The sequence below is a fragment of the Gadus macrocephalus genome, chromosome 22, assembly GCF_031168955.1.
Source record: "Gadus macrocephalus chromosome 22, ASM3116895v1".
Taxonomy (NCBI): Eukaryota; Metazoa; Chordata; class Actinopteri; order Gadiformes; family Gadidae; genus Gadus; species Gadus macrocephalus.
In genome coordinates this window covers 7,975,006-7,994,781 of record NC_082403.1, presented here as the reverse complement: position 1 = coordinate 7,994,781, position 19,776 = coordinate 7,975,006, and the positions used below count along the sequence as shown (strand labels likewise).

Genomic DNA, 19,776 nt, shown 5'->3' with positions numbered 1-19,776 from the left:
TCTGAATGCGTAGAAACCAAGGCGTTTGAGTGAAAACTTGGCCCCAGTCTGAAGAGGACACTTGAACAGGCAACTCATCCACTACACTGCATTAAAACACACTTTGGAATTGCTTCTCATTAAAAGATCCTATCGCAATCCACTGCAAACAGACTGATATTAAGACCAGCCGCCGCAGCCTCCTCTTATTGCATATCCCAGCAGCCAAGTAAGGTTTAATGTCTGAACGCAACAGCCCCAGTCCACATTATCCATTAGCGAGTAGAAAGCGGTGCTGACTGAGACTGCAGGACGTGCTAGTAGGGGAGGTGCCTGCGGCGGGCCCATCCAGATGAAATGCTGTTAAGGATCGCTGGGGTCAGTCTTCCAGTCAACCGACAGGGCGATTTAAAGTGCTAGCCTGCCTGCTCCATTACATACCAGCTGTCTTGGTATACATACCAGGACAGGCATAGACGTCTGCCTTGCTGGCATGCACGCTGGCATATGGTACGTCCGATTAAGTCCCAAAACATTTACTGTTGGAAATTAGTTATTACATGGCTTTATTACCCTGGTCCCTGAGCATTCCCAATCAGAAACAGCATCTGCAATCACTGGTGTTTCTCAAGAGGTGGTGCTGTCCCTGCAGTTCAATTGGAGTGTTTGATGGGTCTTTAATTTGAGCGGAGACTTTGCTTTGGGATGTCACCGTCAGCACCAGAAGTAGAAATGAGTGGGCTACAGAAGCCATTGAACCTGGCGCATGCAGGTGAACTGAAAGGTCTATGCAGGCCAGTGGTGGAAAATCTCAGGTTCAGAGTCAAAAGTGTGGCCATCGTTTTTTTACCTCACCCATGCAGCAATGCCGCTTGTCTGAATTATCGGTTGTGCATTTGAATTGCGGCCTTTCGAAAATGACGATGCTGTACTCAAAACAGGGAGGACTTTCATGTTCTGAACCCGGAAGTTCCAGCTTTTGTGCAGACCAAAACATTGAACAGACAAACGTTCATGCCTATTTTTCAATGACTTTACCTTCTATTTCTGGGCTTGGACACCAAAGTAAATACAGTTATAAGTGTGCCCCTTTTCTTTGTTTCTCAGACAAAAACACAAAACACACTTGATCAAGAAGTACACACAAGGTTACATGCCGTTGTCATATCTTGATTGCACACCAACCAATATCGCTTTTCTTCATGGTAAAGGCGAAGGGACCGATAGGGCTGGTGCATGGTTGGTGAGCTAAATCCAATTCTTCATGGATTCAACATGTCCTTAAAGAAAATCAGGCAGTGTTGGAGGACCAAAACAAACTTTTCGGGGGGGAAAGCGATTAAGGTAAGGGGAAAATACGTCCAATAGCCACCCAAGACCCCCCTGTCAAACCCAAATCTGACAAGGTATTTGGTACACCCCTCAAAGTCCCGGTCCATAACATTCCCTCTCAACAAACCAAGCCTAGAACGCTTGTTCACTTGGCTGGTACTCTGGTTCCACGCCAGAGTAGGCCATCCCCCCCCCCCCCCCCCCCCATGTGAACCCCCATGCTCAGCTTGCTAGTGGTGAGCAGTGGCCATGCAGTGGCTGCACTGTAGCGAGAATCTCCTGCAGAGGAATTGCTGTGAAAAATAAAAAACATCAAGCCAAAAACCGACCGCGTATCCCCGTTCACAGCTGCTTCAACGTGTAACACTGCCCATGCCATCGTGCCAGACCATGAACAACATTTGGCCAAACAGAGCGCACAGAGTCTCTCGATGTAGAGGAGTGTCGTAAGAAAATAAGCTAAGTTACAGGTTGGTGTGTGAGGTACATGCCGGGAGCAGGGAATGCCTGGACCCCCGCGGGCCCTGTCGTCCAGGCAACAGACGGAAAGAGGTTTGTACTTGCGACTGGGCGGTCCCATTCCGCACCACCCCCTGTCTGACGAACAGGCAGAGGGCAGGGTGACTGCTGACGCATATGGGACAAAAGACCAACAAAGTATGAGGATTAACATGGGATCTGTCAGCCCGACCCAAAGATAAGGCACGCACCAAACGCAACACCAGGAACCACAATTTGCGTTCTGAATTCTGTTACGTATTTGGATTTCTTCACACCAAAGAAGCAAATGCAGTTTCAAACAGGAGGGACATTGGCCCAAAATCTAATCTAGTTCCCCCTTAATGTATATTTGTGTTTTGTTTCTTTTGATTAGAAAGGGAATCCTGTAGCAAGCATGCTACAGGATGCTTGCTACTTATAAGTCAAATAATTTATGAATGAGATGGTGTGCATTTGTTTAGTTTCCAAAAGACAATTCGCTAGGGAGGGGTGATTTTCACGGAAAATAATGACATGTGTGAGATAAGGGCTACGGACCACCGGATTTTGAGACAACAATAAAAAGAGCAGAATTTCCCCAGAATGCCTCTGTTCCAAGGAATGTGCAGTGTTCCTGATCTGTTGTATTCAGCTGGTACACGTGTTAAGCCATTGAACGCAGACATCTACAAACATAGAAGCACCCCATGGCTGCAAAGGATTCCTTTAAAAGAGCTTTATTGATTCAATTTAAGTTTGGCACAGTAGGTTGAACATTGTAGCACGGCCCGACCCGTAGGCAACAAGGTGGTGTTCTTTGGTAAAGACCGTTAGAGACTTAGGTTTACTGGACTTTAGACTAAATTAAGAAATACCTGCATAGTATTAGAGAAATAGGTTCACTTATTTACACATACCCCTATATTTACATTTTCTTCACATACACTTAGCAACACAAGTTTGAAATGCTTTAATGAACTTTTGTAAACAGTGTTGTCTGTAAGTGAACTTCCACACGCATTCACTCATGCATACACCTGGCACGCAGTAAAGATTTTCAGAAGGAATCATTTGCATTTTACTTCATTTGACAGCAAGACAAACAGCAATGAATGGGAAAAACATCGAAAACACAAAAAAACACAAACAACAAGAGGAACAACAACAAATACATTCACGAAACAGAGGTTCAAGTTCGAAAATCACTGTTTGAACGGAGACAACACTCAACAACATTTACCGCAGACACTCAAGTCCACAGACCCCAACAGGTAGGGACAAAGGCCACAGTCTAGCAGGGCCAGGGGAGCCTTGACGCTGGGGTCGGGCCCTTGATGGGGGGACTGGGGGGAGACGGGGGACGGAGGAAATGGGGATGTAGGTGTGGGGGGCTCCAGAAGCAGAGCTGGAAGGGGACCCGGGGCCAACTCACCCGACTGGGCTCCGAGGATGGTGTGGTTGGGCTGGGAGGCCTTAGAGAGGGGCTGGCCCTGGCTCTGCTGGAGGATGTTCAGACACTCCCCCAGGCAGCTGAGGGTGGCCGCCGAGGTGGCCTTGAGCAGCAGCAGGTCCTGGTCCAGGCAGGACAGGGGTCCCTTGGTGGGCAGCGCGTCGATGGAGTGGACCAGGTTCTTCTGCTGGCCCTCTGCCTGGGACATCACCTGGGGAGGGAGCGGGAGGGACCCCGGTCAGGGTGGTACACTGGCAGGGGAATCATACCGCAGTTTGAACACGAGTGAACGAAGTGTTGACATATATTGCAGTCTGCTGCAGAACCCCTTGCCCTAGATACCTTCTCTTTTTTTAACAGAGTAAACAACTCCAAACTAAATATGCCCAAGTCCAAATGCAGACATTTTGGAGAGACCTGCCTGTACCGGAGGCACACCTCAAGCCTCCAAGAGCTTCAATGTGTTCCCTGACAGTTCGGGAGGGATAAAATAAGTTACACACAATCAGTTCAGCCGAAGGTGTCCAATGCTGTTGCATTCCTTTGGAAATACAAAATATCATTTTTCGGCGATGTCCTTGGTCAAGGGGAACCGCGTCTTGCCCTGGGTCCTTGTACTCTGAAAAAAATATATCGGGTTCTCACAACGATTGATCACGCTGATATCGAGTGCCAAAGGTATATTCGAAATGTACAAAAGCCATGCCTGAACGTCTACCACTTGCACATTTGCGATGCCGGTCACATCGTCCTCCATCACTTAATAAAATCTCCCAGTACAACGCCAGCCGACCGGTGGACTTCAGGTGGAAACGATTTTGTCGGGGGGAGGATGTGATCAGCATCGCTTATAGGGGACTAGATCATTTGTCATGCATTTCTATTAGGATGTTCAGGTACAAATGTACCTTTGTAACCGTGGGTACAGACCAGTGTGAACACACCCAGCTACAACCCAAACACCCCACGTAAATACACTCACATACACACACACTTGACATAAAAACATCATAGCTTCTCAGGTGTGAATCTTTTTCACACACACACACACACACACACACACACACACACACACACACACACACACACACACACACACACACACACACACACACACACACACACACACACACACACAGAAGTGAAACATTCTGCTATGACTCACCTATAAGGTTTACAAATTGTCAGTCCAGCTGGTAGAATTCATATTTCTGCTTTGTAATGAATCTAGGTTAAATAAATATGTTTTATTCATTATCATTGCCTGGTGTCACAGCTACATCCGTACTTTCTTCAACATTAATATCACATCTGCCTGAAACGGTACGGTGAGCTATTTCCAATCAATTCACACCGCTTCACGCAGATCAGTAAACACGCCTCTAAAACAATGTATGGTCACCATGCAGTCAAGACTTATTTCCCATACATTAATACTGATTGTTTTCTAATGGGAAGTAATAAAGTCCTTGATATTGCTAGATCCAACCTTCAGAAAGTACAGAACCACAAAAGAACAGATGCCTTGATTATAATGGAGCCCAATCAAAACCAATAGACCATAAGAGGTGGCTGTTTTTAGTTTACAGTGCAAGACTGCAGGTTTATGCGTTGCTATGCAACCCTAAAATAATATGTAGGCTACGGCTCAGAGATTCAAAACGATTACAACACAAACAAACTACAACCCGAAAATAGGTAGGAAGCCTAACACCGCTTACGGTCAAGTCCTAATGACTGAGTAGAGAGAACGGCAGAGAGGGAAAGAGGACCCTTAAAGCAAGTAATTAACCACAATCCCACACAAATAGCTTGTTTAATCATGCTACGACTTTCGTCGGTGTACTCCAGATATAGAAGCTGCAAATTAAGGCTACAAAGGGCCGCACAAACGCTGGCAGAGAGGGGTTTTTAAATAGATTCCTGGGTGGGTTTGACCAGAGTAATACTCATGAACTTCGATGATCAAAGTTCCTTTATCTTCCTTCAACAACTTATTTATAATATGGAGTGCTCTGCTCTCCACACCGAGCCTGTAATCATCGCCGGGTATGAAGTGTTATCGGTTATGTCAGTGAGACACAGCCTCCACCACCATCTGAAGTGGGCTTTATAAGTATAAAGGACTGTGTAAAGTTACTCTGTCTGCAGTGCCATGGTTACATTTATTGAACACCTGTCCCTACGTGGACCAACCGTCATCCCACACTATGTTACATTCAAATGAAAGTTAAAGGTTGAGTATGGAATTCTCTTTTTTGACAATTTTTGCAAAATTATTTGAAATCCTTATCATAACCCACTGAGTTAGAAGTACTGACATGAAAATTAAACAAGTCAATCATCTGTGGAACGGGCAGGGCTCGAAAAACTCCAACCAATGATTTCCAGAACCACCGGATGGCATTGGACAGTAAGTACGTCAATCAAATGGTCGTACTGCACTCCCCCTCCCCCGCTCCCCGCGCGTGACCCCTTCGTGCGCATACCCAAAGTTCGTGACCCAGAGCAAGCTTCTGTTGTTATCCTGCAGTAGCTACTGGAGCTAGCTAACCAGCTAATCTACATTTGGACCTAGCACTAGAAGACAACCCTAAAGTCCAACCTAGCTAGCCTGGCTCGCTCTCGCGCATCTGTGTTCGCGCTCGTGTATGATTGCGCGTCCATGTACTTGGAATGGGTGGAGTCAGAGTGAGTGTTGAAGGAGAGGGGGTAGGGCTATTGGAGTTGTGTATTTTCAAAATCTGCTGGCGTTTCACAAATCCCATACCCAACCTTTAAGCGAAAAAAACTAAATAAATTATAACAGATAAAAATCTTGCAAATACGCCACAATACGTAGACTAACGCAAGATATTCTTAATTCCCATTCATTCTGGGACACAAGCACACAAGACACTACAGCAACTGTCATCCGACCGGAAAAAGCCTGCAGCAAACCGGGACCAGAAGGCCTCCAATAAGGAAGCTAAGTGGTTGGGCTCGGAGCGAGCCCTTCCCCACAGCAGGCTCACTGCAGAGCCAGCAGGACCTGCCCCGCTGCCAGAAATAGCCTGACCCTCAGTGATCTTACTCAGCCATGGCAGCACAGAGCACCGAGTGGAGAGAGAAGGGGAAAGGCGTTTGATGGGTTCACGCGTTGTGACAGGCAGGGCCGCCGCCGCTGCTACCAAGGCGAGGAGGAGTGAGTCGGGACGCGGCCGTCGGGGGATGTCGACGGATGGACGGACGCACGACCCGTCTTACGATGGAGCTAAACATAAACGTGTAGGGAGATGGATGCGCGGATAGGATTGTGTTTCAACAGCGATACACGGCTGTAAGGATAGAGGGGCGGATAGGATGGAGCTATAAATGAAGAGACGGATGGACGGGCGGATCGGGTGAACGATGAGGCTTACGCCGTTACAGTGGGCTGCATTTTTTCCAAACCCAGGTCTGAGCGATGGACCTCTGCGGTACAGATATCGGTAACAGTAGAAAGAACAATGTCCATCTTCCCTCAGATGAACAGCCGGAGGCGAGTGCCTTCCTTGAGGGTGGGGGTATAGTGCTGGAGCAAAAGGTTGTTGATTCAAAACCCATCGCAGGCGTCATCCTAGGGGGGTGATCCCCGCAGGGGTAGTGACACCAAACGGACGCTTCGGAAGGTTGGTAAAACAAGTCACAGCAAATTACAGGAAGGTGAATCCCGCTGTGGGGAGTTTTCCATGAGCTAATGAGCTCCACACTTTGAATAAGTGTGTAGCTTCTGCTGCCTTCAAAGTTCCTTAATGACCTTGCATAGAACAACGTTAGAACTTGAACATGCTAACAACGCTTACAAAAGCACCGCCCCGTGAATCAACCTAAAAGGCAGCCTTGCTATCAGCGTAATGGAAGACAACGTGGAACAGTGGTGCATAAATCGCATAAATCACACACACACACACACACACACACACACACACACACACACACACACACACACACACACACACACACACACACACACACACACACACACACACAGGGCCCTGTGCCAACCCTCCGCGGGCCAGGTTTACAGGCCTGGCCAGGGAAAAGAAGTGCAATAAAAAGGGGTGAAGGATGAGGCCGGAAGAAGGTCCCAACCTGGAACGTAGGAGATCACTTTGACAATAAGACAGCAGGCTGGGTTTCCATCGGAGAGCGGCGGCCTTATGGAAGAAAGGAAAAGAACAAAGGCCACCGCACTCACACTAACTGGGATATGGATCACACGGTACAAGGAGACCCATTTTCTCTTCCACATTGCGAGGCCATCTGTGGTGATGTCGCACTTGAGGAAGACAAATAAAAAATGACCAAAAAACGAGGGAAACACCAAAAGGCTGTGTGTTTTGCCTCCGCGGCAGACACCATCTGCTCAGTGTTTACCCTGACCGTTGGCGGTTCACTTTGGGGAAAAGAACGCCCCCACTTTGGAGAGGTGAGAGAGATGACGTGCCTCCCGCTGTGGCTGAGTTCCTTTCCTTTTCTGTGTCAGACCGAATCTCATTGAGCAGAGTTATTATTAGTGCCACAAGGCAGGGACTTGGCAGAGGCTGGGCTGGGCTGGGCTGGGGTGTCGACATCCCATCCAAACCAGCCGGGGATTTCATGTACAACAGCGGCTTAGAAAGAAGGCCGGTGTGAAGAGAATGCCAGATTCATTGATGTTCCCGATATCTGGTTGGGTGATCTATTTCAGATCTAATTTAAGTGTAAGCCACAATCGTTTCAGTGTTCCCGATGAAACAGTCAAACGGTGGTTGTACGCTAGTCGTCTGTCAGCGCGGCGCGCGGCTGTCCTCGAGGGAACCATTACAATGTGGTTTGTTAGAACACCTAATAATGTGTCTTTGTACCAACCAAACCAAGGCCTCAAACGGAGACGTCCTTGTTTTTATTTCAGAGCCACCGACCGTGTCTTACATTAACAGGTAAAACGATTCCTCTCAAGCTGTGCCCTCGGATTTAGATCTGTACAGATTCGGAAGATTTGGTTTCTAAAGAGGACAGCATGTCCCTTGTGCCAACGGCATTGAAGGGTTTTTCCAGTAAAACGATCTAATCATTTCCAGAATCCAGACATTTTCAAGGATTTACCAATGCAGACACAATATAGACAAAAGTGCCATAGATGAAAAAATTATGTATATACGATGCCAGCAAAGGAAACGGGCCCTCAAAGCCCGTCCTGACAGAGCTGGTGCAACCCACTTCTCCCCCGTCACTCTCCATTATGCCCCTGACTAGAAAATGTTTCTTTTTCATGCTTCACATTTTCTCTTCTTCAGAATTGTCCATTAAGGTCCCCTTCTTGGTCCCTCTTCCTCCTCTCCCCGTGTGCAGCCCAAACAATGGGCTCGTTCATCATTTTTGAAAGCCTTTCCATCAGCTAAAAATGTATTGAACTCACCTTATCTCCATAATTCAGCAGCCTAGTGCACAGTTCTCTGCCAACTACCGATAGAGCCCTAGCTAGCAGCTAGCTAGTTATTTCCCACCTTGAACACCTTGCTTCAGGTCTAAAACATTTGGATTGGTTCACTATAAAGACAAATACCAAAAGAATAACAGGATGAGTCATGTGAGGATGTATTATACCATTTGTTTGAAAGATAAGGTGGAAATACTGACTGGATGCGCAAGAAGACTACAGAGACATAGTTGTTGTGTCTGGAACGACACATCTTAAGTTGAGTAGATTGATGAGTAATTCAACTTGGAGAATGGCCAAAAAGGAACATGAAGTTCCAAGAGGAGATGTATGAATAATTAATCATGTTAAAAGGTGCAGGTAACAGGTTTGACAGTTTATGTAAGCAGAGGAGGCATGTAAATGTATTGACCTTATTTTAAATATCCTTAGGATTGGCATATGTCCATCCCTACGGACAGAAACACCCCTACGCACACACAGTCTTGCAAGAATTACTTATCCTCCGCAAGGATTTAAGTCGAGCACATTGTCCACAAGTTGACCCTATGACCCCTGTGGGTCATATGGGCATTGGCTTATCCCAGATCTATCTCTTGACAGCTGTCCTTTGAGTGTAGAAGAGAAGAACCACTGGACTCACTGTGACTTTAGCCCGTGAGTCAGCCATAGAAATACTGTCGAACAGAATATGCCTTATCAATATTCTCTGCAGTGGCCTTTGCATTAGGCATCAAGGGTCAATTGAATCTAACGGAAACTGAATAATTGATCAGTAAGGGAGATGCTGATGGAAGGCCTCCCCTGTAATTATTGTTTGGGTGAACGTTTTGTCTTTGTGGAATCATTCATAATAGGGTTGCGCATTATGGATCACACTGCATATGCTTTTTGATAGATTATGTTACATAGCACTTAGCCCGGACAACAGGCCTTATTGGGTTAGAGCTCCCCTACTGAGCATCCCTGCTGGGGATCTGGACTATTTTGGGGCTTGCCTCAAAATGAAAGAAAAATATTCACAAAGACTGACTGTATTAATCGAGTGCCATATTACAAACACTGCAATTAAATGCCATTTGACAGGAATTTAAATGCCAATATTGTGCTAAACTACAGCCAAAATGTTTCAAAACAAAAGCCTTTTTCTTAATGCCGATGAAATTTAATGCCGTATTGGATGAAAAGATAACCCCATTATTCTTCAGTCCATTTAAAAACCAAAAGAAACCACCAATGTGTGCGTGTGTTTGTGTTTGTGTGCGTGTCTGTGTGTAGTTGTGTATGTGTATGTAAGTGTGTATGTATGTGTGCAAGTGTGTGTTTGTGTATGCATATGTATATGTGCATGTGCATGTGTGTATATGCATATGTGTACGTGTACATGTGCGTGTGTGTGTGTCACGGATGGGGCGTCACAAACCTCTTTGACCTCGTGGAGACGCGGGGGACACTGGCTCCGCGAGCGCCGCGCCGCGGCGGGGGACTTGTGGTGCGTGATGGAGACGATGTTGGTGGGCGGGGCCACGTTGGCGCCAAAGTGCCTCTGGGAGCTGGGCGAGGAGGAGGAGGAGGACGACGGCTGAGGGAGGTGGGGGAGGAGGGAGAAGCTCCGGGTGCGGCCGCCACAGGAGGAGGGGCCCTGGGGGAGGGGGAGAGAGAGAGAGAGACAGAGACAGAGAGACAGAGAGACAGAGAGACAGAGAGAGAGAGAGAGGGACAGAGAGAGAGAGAGAGAGAGAGAGAGACAGAGAGACAGAGAGACAGAGAGACAGAGAGACAGAGAGAGAGAGAGAGAGAGAGAGAGAGAGAGACAGAGAGACAGAGGGACAGAGAGAGAGAGAGAGAGAGACAGAGACAGAGAGGGAAAGAGACAGAGACAGAGAGAGAGAGACAGAGACAGAGACAGAGACAGAGAGTGTGATAAAACAAGTAATAATACAGCACAGCCAATGGCGGCACATGTAGAATCTCCCTGTTTCACTGACTGCAGTGTATTACGTTTCCTCACCTGGTTCCCTTCTGTTAGATTTCAGCTTATTTCTAATCTATTCGTGTAAACTCTGCTTTGTGTATTTTGAGGCCCAATCACGTTACAGAGAGAGAGAGAAATGATGGCGCCCAACGCTTTTGAAATAGAGCCCTGTGCATATTGTTGCAGAATGATGCATTACCTTGCAAGCAACCAATACGCACGATGTAGTGGGAATGTGAGGCACTAAGGAGTGTGAGGAGACAAGGAGGGGAGAGAGGGAGGGTTTATTCACGTCTCCACGGCTTCAATGCGACTCTGTTGAGAAGGAACTGTCTGTATGTATACTGCAGGGTGATATTTTACCATGCAGGCAACAAATATAACAATAAAAACAAGACAGGGAGGAGAGAGAGAGCCAGAGCTAGGGGGAGAGGCTTTGGAAGAAGGGAAAGGGAGGGAGAAAAAGGTAAGGAGGATTTATCTTAATGAGAGGAACCTGAGACATCACTCAAATCGGCCATTAGGTTAAAGATGACTCTTACTGATTGAAAAAAGGGTTTTAATGACCTTTGGCTAAAGGTCTCTCCTGATGCTAGTGAGAATTCTCTTAGCGGTCGCTTTGGCAACGTTATTTATCATTGATAGTTAAAAAGAATAGGAAGTAGTAGAAGATAGGAGACAGGAGTAAACATCATTATCAAACCTTAAATTCCACCAAAGTGCTATTTGAGGGGTGAAATGGGCGTGGAACAGTAAATAGTCCCAGTGTTTCGCAGCTATAAATAGGAAAACAACAAGCCACATCTCATTCATCATGTCGGGTCCCCTCCCTACCTCTTGTCTACAAGGCCTCACCTCTGCTTCCCTAACAGACCTCAATGGCTGTTCTGTTTGGCAGCGGCAACCCCCCCCACCCCCCCCCTCCCTGGACCGTGGTGGTCACATTGGCTCCAACAAAGGTTGGATGTAAACTATAGATCAAGTCTCGCTCCGTCGCTCCGTCTCTCTCTCTCTCTCTCTCTCTCTCTCTCTCTCTCTCTCTCTCTCTCTCTCTCTCTCTCTCTCTCTCTCTCTCTCTCTCTCTCTCTCTCTCTCTCTCTCTCTCTCTCTCTCTCTCTCTCTCTCTCTCTCTCTCTCTCTCTCTCTCTCTCTCTCTCTCTCTCTCTCTCTCTCTCTCTCTCTGAAACAACTGGCGTTTGTTAAGGAATTTTGTCTTTTGTTTCTCCTGGGTGGCCACAAAACCCATTTTACACCCATAACATACCGATAGACACTGGCCAAACTGAAACTATGACGACTCTCGTGTATGAAAGGAGCAGTGCCGGGGAACCTGAGCCATCCAATAAAACGCACAATTATGAATAGTGCCAAAGGTTGTCCGCTTCCCGTCAGCCAAATGTCACATCTTCACCCAGCAGCAGGGGGATTATGAAGAGGAGGAGGACTGCAAGCTGAATCCACAAGCTGTGAGTCAGCAGAAAAATACTTCTTTCTCCTTTCCTTTCAAGTCAATCCTTAAAGTCAATCCTCTCTAGATTATCATCCAAATGAATGCCACGTTTGTTAGCGTTGCATGCTGCCATGCGTTGCCTTTGTATTATGGACGAGCCGGTGTATGTCGTGGGGGGGGGGGGGGGGGGGGAGTTCCACGACGCACCGCAATTACAGTAGGCCGGAATAATTTAAACCCAAGGAATTATGCATGTCCATTAGGGGATGAGAGGCTGGCCATTATTCACACAGCAATGCTCAGCGTGGAATGAACGCATGAATAAATGCATGAATGACTGAAAGCCCAGCACGCCAACACGCAGTCGTTTACCAGTCGTGTCACTTAGGAAGCAGACTATATTCAAACCCCATTCATCACCGTAGTTCAAAACGTTAGATCCAAATTTCGTCCTCATGCACCATTACTTCCACGCCTGTATTAATCTTGCTTTCATTCGTTTACACCGCCGCTACATCGCTATGCCGTTATCTCCTGCCTTGTACTGAAAGGTGCTGCATAAAACAAAAAACAGGTTGAAGCATCATCATTGTTACCATAGGCCACGGGCCGTCAATGACGCCACAGTCAGGAGTCAAAACATCAGAAACTGGCCGATTATGATTTCCCTCATCTCGCTTACACCCTCTCGACCACGTAGAGCGCGACAGCCCAGGCTGGGAGACCGCCGGTGGCAGGCCGTGGTCGTGTTCCTGCAGCCTCAGCACTCTTCCAGTGAGCATCAGCAGCAACCGCCACTCAACACGCCCCAACCCCAACCCCAACCCACCCACCGCCGCCGCCGCCATCACCACAGGTGCTGCACCTGCTGTGGGGGTGGACACTGCGCACTCTAAGGTGGCGGCGTGGGAAGAAAGGTTCAGCAGCCAGCCTTTTATATCCCTTTGCTGCGGGGCACAGCGCTATAGGTGCGCTTTGATGAGCTGGTGATGAAACCGCTCATTTGGATGACTGAGAGGCAGCGTATCCTTTGGGGAATAAGTGTGGTACTTGATATATATTTAGAGACGGGTGAGGGTGAGGGAATGGTGTTGGCTGTTCATTTAACATTTAGAGATGAACGGTGAACGGCAACTGGGAACATTTAGAGTTGCATTCAGATCTGCTGGAGGTAAGATTTGAGAGATGTAATGGAGCAGAAGATTTTGAAAATAAACAACCCCCCAATAAAGTCCCCCTATAAACGCAATTTCATGGTGAGGACATATTTTGGAAACATACTTGAATGTACAAATCGAATATGGTTCATGTTATTAAAGGTCCCATGACATGCCACCAGGTGTGGTGTGATTAGCCTCTTATGACATCACAGGTGGACACGCCCACCTGTGATGTCATAAGGGGCAGATTTCCAAAACGGCTTGTATCGGATAATCACACCACACCTGGTGGCACGTCATGGGACCTTTAAACGCCAGATGTGGCTGCATCTCCCACAAGAGCAGAGTCTGTGTCTGGTGGGGCCGTTGACACGAGAGGACCCCCCCCAGATGAGTCCATTGACAGACCAACACACAGTCACACCGGCTTTAATGTCTACACAGCTGATATTTTAGGGTTAAATGGGTCATAATATAGATTGAATTAAAGCTGCGTTGTACACCATTGTGCTCCTCCTGATGAAGCAAAGTGTTCTCGCGTTCATAATAAAAGTCACCCAGCGTCACCTTACATTAGATATTTTCACAGACTAAAGCGTGTGTCCTTACACACGCTCTACAGTGACGTATGGAGGTTGCAATGCTGTGTGAAAAGATGCAGAATATGCAGCTCAGCCTGTATGATTTAACCTTGACATAAACAGGTTTTTGACCAAGGTATTTAAAAACTACAAACAGGTTAAAAACAGAACGACCGGGCAGAACGACTCTGATTGCGATCAGAGAGGGGGGACGGCTGGCTCAGGTCAGTATCGGACCAGCGGGCGCCATAGTGACCACGGCTGCCGCGGCGATGCCCAGGGGCCAACTTTTAGATAGAGGAGCTCGGTTAATAAAATCAATGTCAAAGACAACCCGCTGCGGCCACCTCGGGCTGCAATGAACACCACAGATGCGAGGGGACGGATCACAAAGGGAGGGAACTAAAGGATGAGAACCGCACATCGAGATAAGTCGTGTCTATTTGTTCATGCCCTCACCCGTCAATTTGAAGTAGTAGGAGTAAGAGCACAATATGTATGTTATGAGCTGTGAAGCCAAATAAGTAGAGTGGGAGAGTAAAGAAAAAAAAGAAATGTGAAAGATGATTGAAAAATAATTTCAAAAAGGACCACTCCAGCCAAAAGCTCACAGAGTGAGAATGTTGCCTTGTATATGGCATGCGGCGCAGTAAGGAAATAACCTCATATTGTTTTAACAGAGCTAAGCAAACACAGAGCGCGAGTGTAACAGGACTGTTTGTTTCCACTCGCCTCAAATAGAAGTCTATTCTGGTGAAGTGAAATTTAAAATACATAATCTCACGTCAGTTCCGACACCTGTGGTGTTCTTGGGACGTTAAAATTAAAGCTTTGTTTAAGCTTGTGTTCATTTGTTGATTCATGAATAGAATACGTCTGAATGGACAGGCTTTCTAAGACGGTCTCATGTGTGGACTTACCAGCCCCTCCTGGCTCCCTCCAGCCCTTTCCACGCTCAGGTGTTCATCGGATCCCTTCAGCTTCCTCACCTGAGAGCCCAATATATGAGAGAGAGAGAGAGAGAGAGAGAGAGAGAGAGAGCCCAATATATATATGAGAGAGAGAGAGAGAGAGAGAGAGAGAGAGAGAGAGAGAGACACATACACACACTCACACAGTGAATTAGGACTCCAAACATGTTGCAAACACCACCAGTTATCTGGACCTCGAGAAGTTTAAGTTTCAGGAGCAATCGGTCACGTGGTTCGTGATGCATGTGACAGTTGTTACGACAAAGTGTAAAAGCTGAACCAGGACTTCACTGAAGAACCCAGTCTACCGCTCCATGTTCCCTCTTCCAAGACGTCAAATAGGGGAATAGCTATGGGAAATGCATAGGGCTTTAAAGTGAGCTGGCTCAGAGGGAGCCGTTTGTTAGTGGATCTGTGTGTCGGAGCGTGTTCTCCTTCACACACTGATGGTTTCCAGGCCAACAGGAAGGACAGTAGGGCCTCCCGCACCAGGTCTGGATAACAAGCAAGGTTCACCACCAAAATCACTGGATCAGGCAAACAGCTCCATGTCCCACAGAGAAGACACGCACACGCACGCACACGCACACGCACACGCACACACACACACACACACACACACACACACACACACACACACACACACACACACACACACACACAGCGCTACTCTCTCGCTTGCAGACCTTAGTTTCAGGCTCTGTGCCGTGTTCCCCCAGAAGTTCTGCTATAACGTAGTAGGAATTCTGGATCTGAGATGCAGCATAATAGCAGTGTAGCAGCATAATACACAAGGAAACCTTGGACAATGCAAGGCTTGCTCAGATTCCAAGGAAATACTAAATAACTAATGTACCCTTCAAAGATGGGGAGTTTCAATCCCACATGCACCTTTGTGAGAGGCTTAAGCACACACAAACCCACACACACACATTTAAACACACCGTGAAATAGCGTCTTATATCCATAATATCCTCACAACACATTTCCAAATGAAACAGGTAAATGGCCCGGAACAAAACATAAGACGCTTACATTTATGCCCATACATTCTTTAATATGAAAGCGGTAGAAGTGATAAAACTGATAGGCCGAAAAACACTAAAGTACAATGATGTTTTTACTAATTGATAATACCATAACAGTAAGGATTTTCTAAATTGTCCTAAAACCAAAGGAAATACAAACTGGTTGAGGTTCTGACAATAGCTAGTTTCTATATAAAATCAATATTATCACCTTGAAAAACCTTTTAGGTAGAGTGGCTGTTTTGTACAAACGTACATTCATCTCAGAAGCCAGCGCTGACATGTGTTTGGTCGGGTGAGAAACAGCCTCCATCACACTCACCAACAGACAAACAGAGACACCGGGCCGCGAATGTCACAGCTTTCTGCACGCAATACTTTCTGAAGGAAAGGCTCATCTTATATACACGTCTGTGTGGGTTTATGTGTGAAGACGGCGGTGGTAGTTCACCATCTTGTCTTTGTGTGAGAAAACCAGGCTAATAATGTATTCTCAGCACTAAATTACACATTCTTTTTTAATAATAGTGATAATGACTGAGCGATACCAATCCAAACATCTAGTGAAACCTAACTCATCGGTCGATACCATCTCTCAATGTGAGCTATTCCTTTTACGAACCACCATTAACTTTTACTGTTTGTTTTGCGGAATTTACAACATCATGGTTGACAGATAAAATCTGTCGTTCGAAAAACACTGGGTAGGCTATGGCTCTTTCGTAACACGGAAGGATGTGTCGTAACACCAAAATTGGACCAACGACAGCATCTGTACGGGTGCATGGCTAAAATAATGCTATACGTAGCGAGAGCTAGTCCATAATGGTGCATTTGTGTGATGGTCATTTTGTTTATCTGTTGCTTGGGCAGCCATTTATGTGTGCGTGTGTGCGTGCGTGTGCGTGTGCGTGTGCGTGTGTGTGCGTGCGTGCGTGTGTGTGTGTGCGTCCACACCTTGGCACTGGAGTCAGAGTGGCGTCTGGCACAGGCTTGGAGTTGGCTCATCCAGAACTGCTGCTCCTTGGCGTCAGAGGCTGCGGAGACACACACACAGCTCATTAGCTGAGACCGGAATGAGGACACGTGAAGAGGAGCAACACTCGATTCCCGTTGACATTACCATTCCTCGGTACAGTGAGCCAATTAAAATTATTATCAGCAACACCAGTTCACGGACGAGTAAGTCCCCGCTGTCAAGAACGTTGACAGAGCTACAGTATGCCCAAAACTTGTGCTTAAACTCTGCGTTATTTGTTGAAATGATTTTCAACCTGTAACACCCGACCATCAAATGTTTCCCCTGTAGCAGGCCATCATGTGTGTGTGTGTTGTCCCTTTCACGTGATCATTCAAATCCTCAGTGATCCCGTTTCTCCTACACTTGGTTCGCCATCACTGGGCGGAAGTCCAAATTAAGACGTACAGCTGATACTAATTGAAATGGTTCAATGCCCCCTGAATCCAATCAGAGAAACCCCCTCACGGAACAGGTTATGGTGGGCGTAATGTCTTCTTCAGATCCATACACCTACTGGGTCCACATAATCACATCCTGTCTCAATGCAATTATGAACGTCCAATTATGAGCGTCTGGCAAGACAGGGGCTCTGCAGGTCTCCATTTCAAACCAGACGGCTGGATGCTCGCCTCCAGCTCCTAGAGGGAACTAATATGAATACATTTGATTTTAAACCATTATGAACCAGACTGGGCGTCAGATTAAATCCATGACATATGTTTTTTTAAGAAAGCTGTCGATTTTAATTGACCAAAGACTTCATTTCCCAGGAGGCCCTGCTGCCTCTTGTCACAAACACTGCCTCAGGCGATTGCCTGCGTTTGTCTTGGGGTTTGGGTTTAGGAGAGGTGAGAGGAAAACGGCTCTGGAATGCAACATGCGTCGGGATCTGGGGACAGAGCTTGTCTGTTCACCATCCCCCTGAGACTGCTTTGACAGATTTCACAGACAATCTGTTGAATATATTAAAACAACAAAAAAAATCTCCCACCTGCACTGTTATTATACGCATCCAAAAAGGAAATCTTACAAATGAACAGTGAAAGGCATTCGCTTATGACTTCATATTGTTAAGACACTTCAATAAACGCCACCTCAATAAATAGCAGCCTCATCTAGGTCAACTGAAAGCGTTAGGGGAAGGGGAACGTCTGACTCAGGCTGTGCTCTGATATAATGTGTACGCTTGAATGCTGCCATTGTTTTAATATTCACTTTCCATAACTGACTAGGGCTGGATATTTTGCACCTGTCGGTGTCATCCCTCTGTACCGCGGTCTGATACTCGCGGTCCCTTGGCCACCCATACAGCCATGCCTCAACTGGTGGACGAAAACGTAAATAACCATAGCAACCCTGATGATGCCCGTGCCCAACACCCCGGACACACGCACTCTAACATTCATAGTAAGACAAGGGACACCAGCTCAAAGTCTGAAAACGCCCCGTGCAAATTATAAATGATTATGAATTAAATGATGATACATTATTCATGGTGCTAATTACACAGCGGACATGGGAATCACTGTGGCTCATGGTAAAACCCTAATTGTGCAGCACCGCATTGTAAAATCACAAATGAGGCAAACGCGTGTTAATCTTCATTAGGCATGGACAGATTTGCACATCAAACAATTACTGATACGAAAGGCAGGGCGGGGGGGGGGGGGGGGTCATTATTCAGACGTTAAAACAGAGTGAGGCCTTCGAATTCGGCCATTTAAAATCCACCCTTGGTCAGTTGCCTTCTTGCAGACTCACCCGGGCGTCCAGTGATGTCCGGCTGAATGTACACTCAAACGCAATTATAATCCTGCTGCACTTGTGAACTCTGCTGTGCCTACACTGCAGCGCACTATGTTGCCTCAAAGTCTCTGTATTGGAGAATGAAGCCCAATGGATTTCACTAATCCTCTCTCTCTCTCTCTCTCTCTCTCTCTCTCTCTCTCTCTCTCTCAGGATGTGGTTGCTCAAGGCACTGGAGAGCAGAGTATAAATACAAAAGTGAGAAAGCAGGAATGAAAAATACGACGGATTGTGACGCATTTTAGTATGATGCCCTGGGGTTCTTCGGCTCCCCTCTCTTTGTCTCCCCCTCTCTTTGTCTCCCCCTCTCTTTGTCTCCCCCTCTCTTTGTCTCTCTCCCTCTCTCCCTTCCTCCCCTGGTGGCAGTGGTGAAATTCACAACTCAAATACCACTATTTACAATAACGGATATTTATCCCAGTGCTCCGATTCCTGCCCTTTCAAGACTAACCCTAGGGGAATGTCTCTCAAACAATTACTCACCACAATAGTGCACTCTCCATATTACATCGCACAAGTTCTGTGGCTGAATAAATAGAATGACTGAATAAACACCGGCTGCCACGTTTGCTTTGCCATCCTGCAATTGAAATAAGCTCAGGTTTCCTGTGAGTCAGTGGTGTCCTTGTGCTCTGATAAGACAAAACCCATTTTCCACTCACGTTTGCACTAAATCCAGTCTGACTACCGCCCGGGTCAATAGTCTTCAGTTAACATTTGCAAAAATATAGCTGCATGTGAGCTTCTACATCATCATCATCATCATCATCATCTCCATGTCTCTATGGAATTATTGTTTCCGCTCAACTCAATAGGCGTGGATCAAATGAACAGGGTTATTTGTGGAATATAGGCCAAGTTATTCCAATAAGGCCCTCTGGGAGATTCAAGGGACATTCCAGGCCCAGCTCAAGTAGAGCGACGGTTACAAGGAATCTCGCTCCTCATTGGAGACCGCTGAAGCACATAGGCACATCGTATTTAGCATTTTGCTCTAATCACTAATCACATGGGTCTCTCCGTGGGCCATGTGTGGCCAGCACTGACCAAACGGACTGTACGGGGAACAGTGTTGATGTTGTGATTAAACAAGTCTTCTA

The 19,776-nt window shown here is 46.7% G+C and overlaps 1 protein-coding gene across 1 annotated transcript in view; it reads right to left on the bottom strand.

Moving 5' to 3' along the window:
* Positions 1-19,776, bottom strand: part of LOC132450712 (oxysterol-binding protein-related protein 10-like) — a 51,739-nt gene that overhangs the window by 18,736 nt on the left and 13,227 nt on the right. Inside the window, exons 3-6 of the mRNA XM_060042769.1 lie at positions 16,807-16,886; positions 14,771-14,839; positions 10,108-10,326; positions 3,224-3,452 (exon numbers count right to left, since the gene is read on the bottom strand). Of these exons, the coding sequence (XP_059898752.1) occupies positions 3,224-3,452; positions 10,108-10,326; positions 14,771-14,839; positions 16,807-16,886 (597 nt within the window). The remainder of the gene's footprint in view (positions 1-3,223; positions 3,453-10,107; positions 10,327-14,770; positions 14,840-16,806; positions 16,887-19,776) is intronic.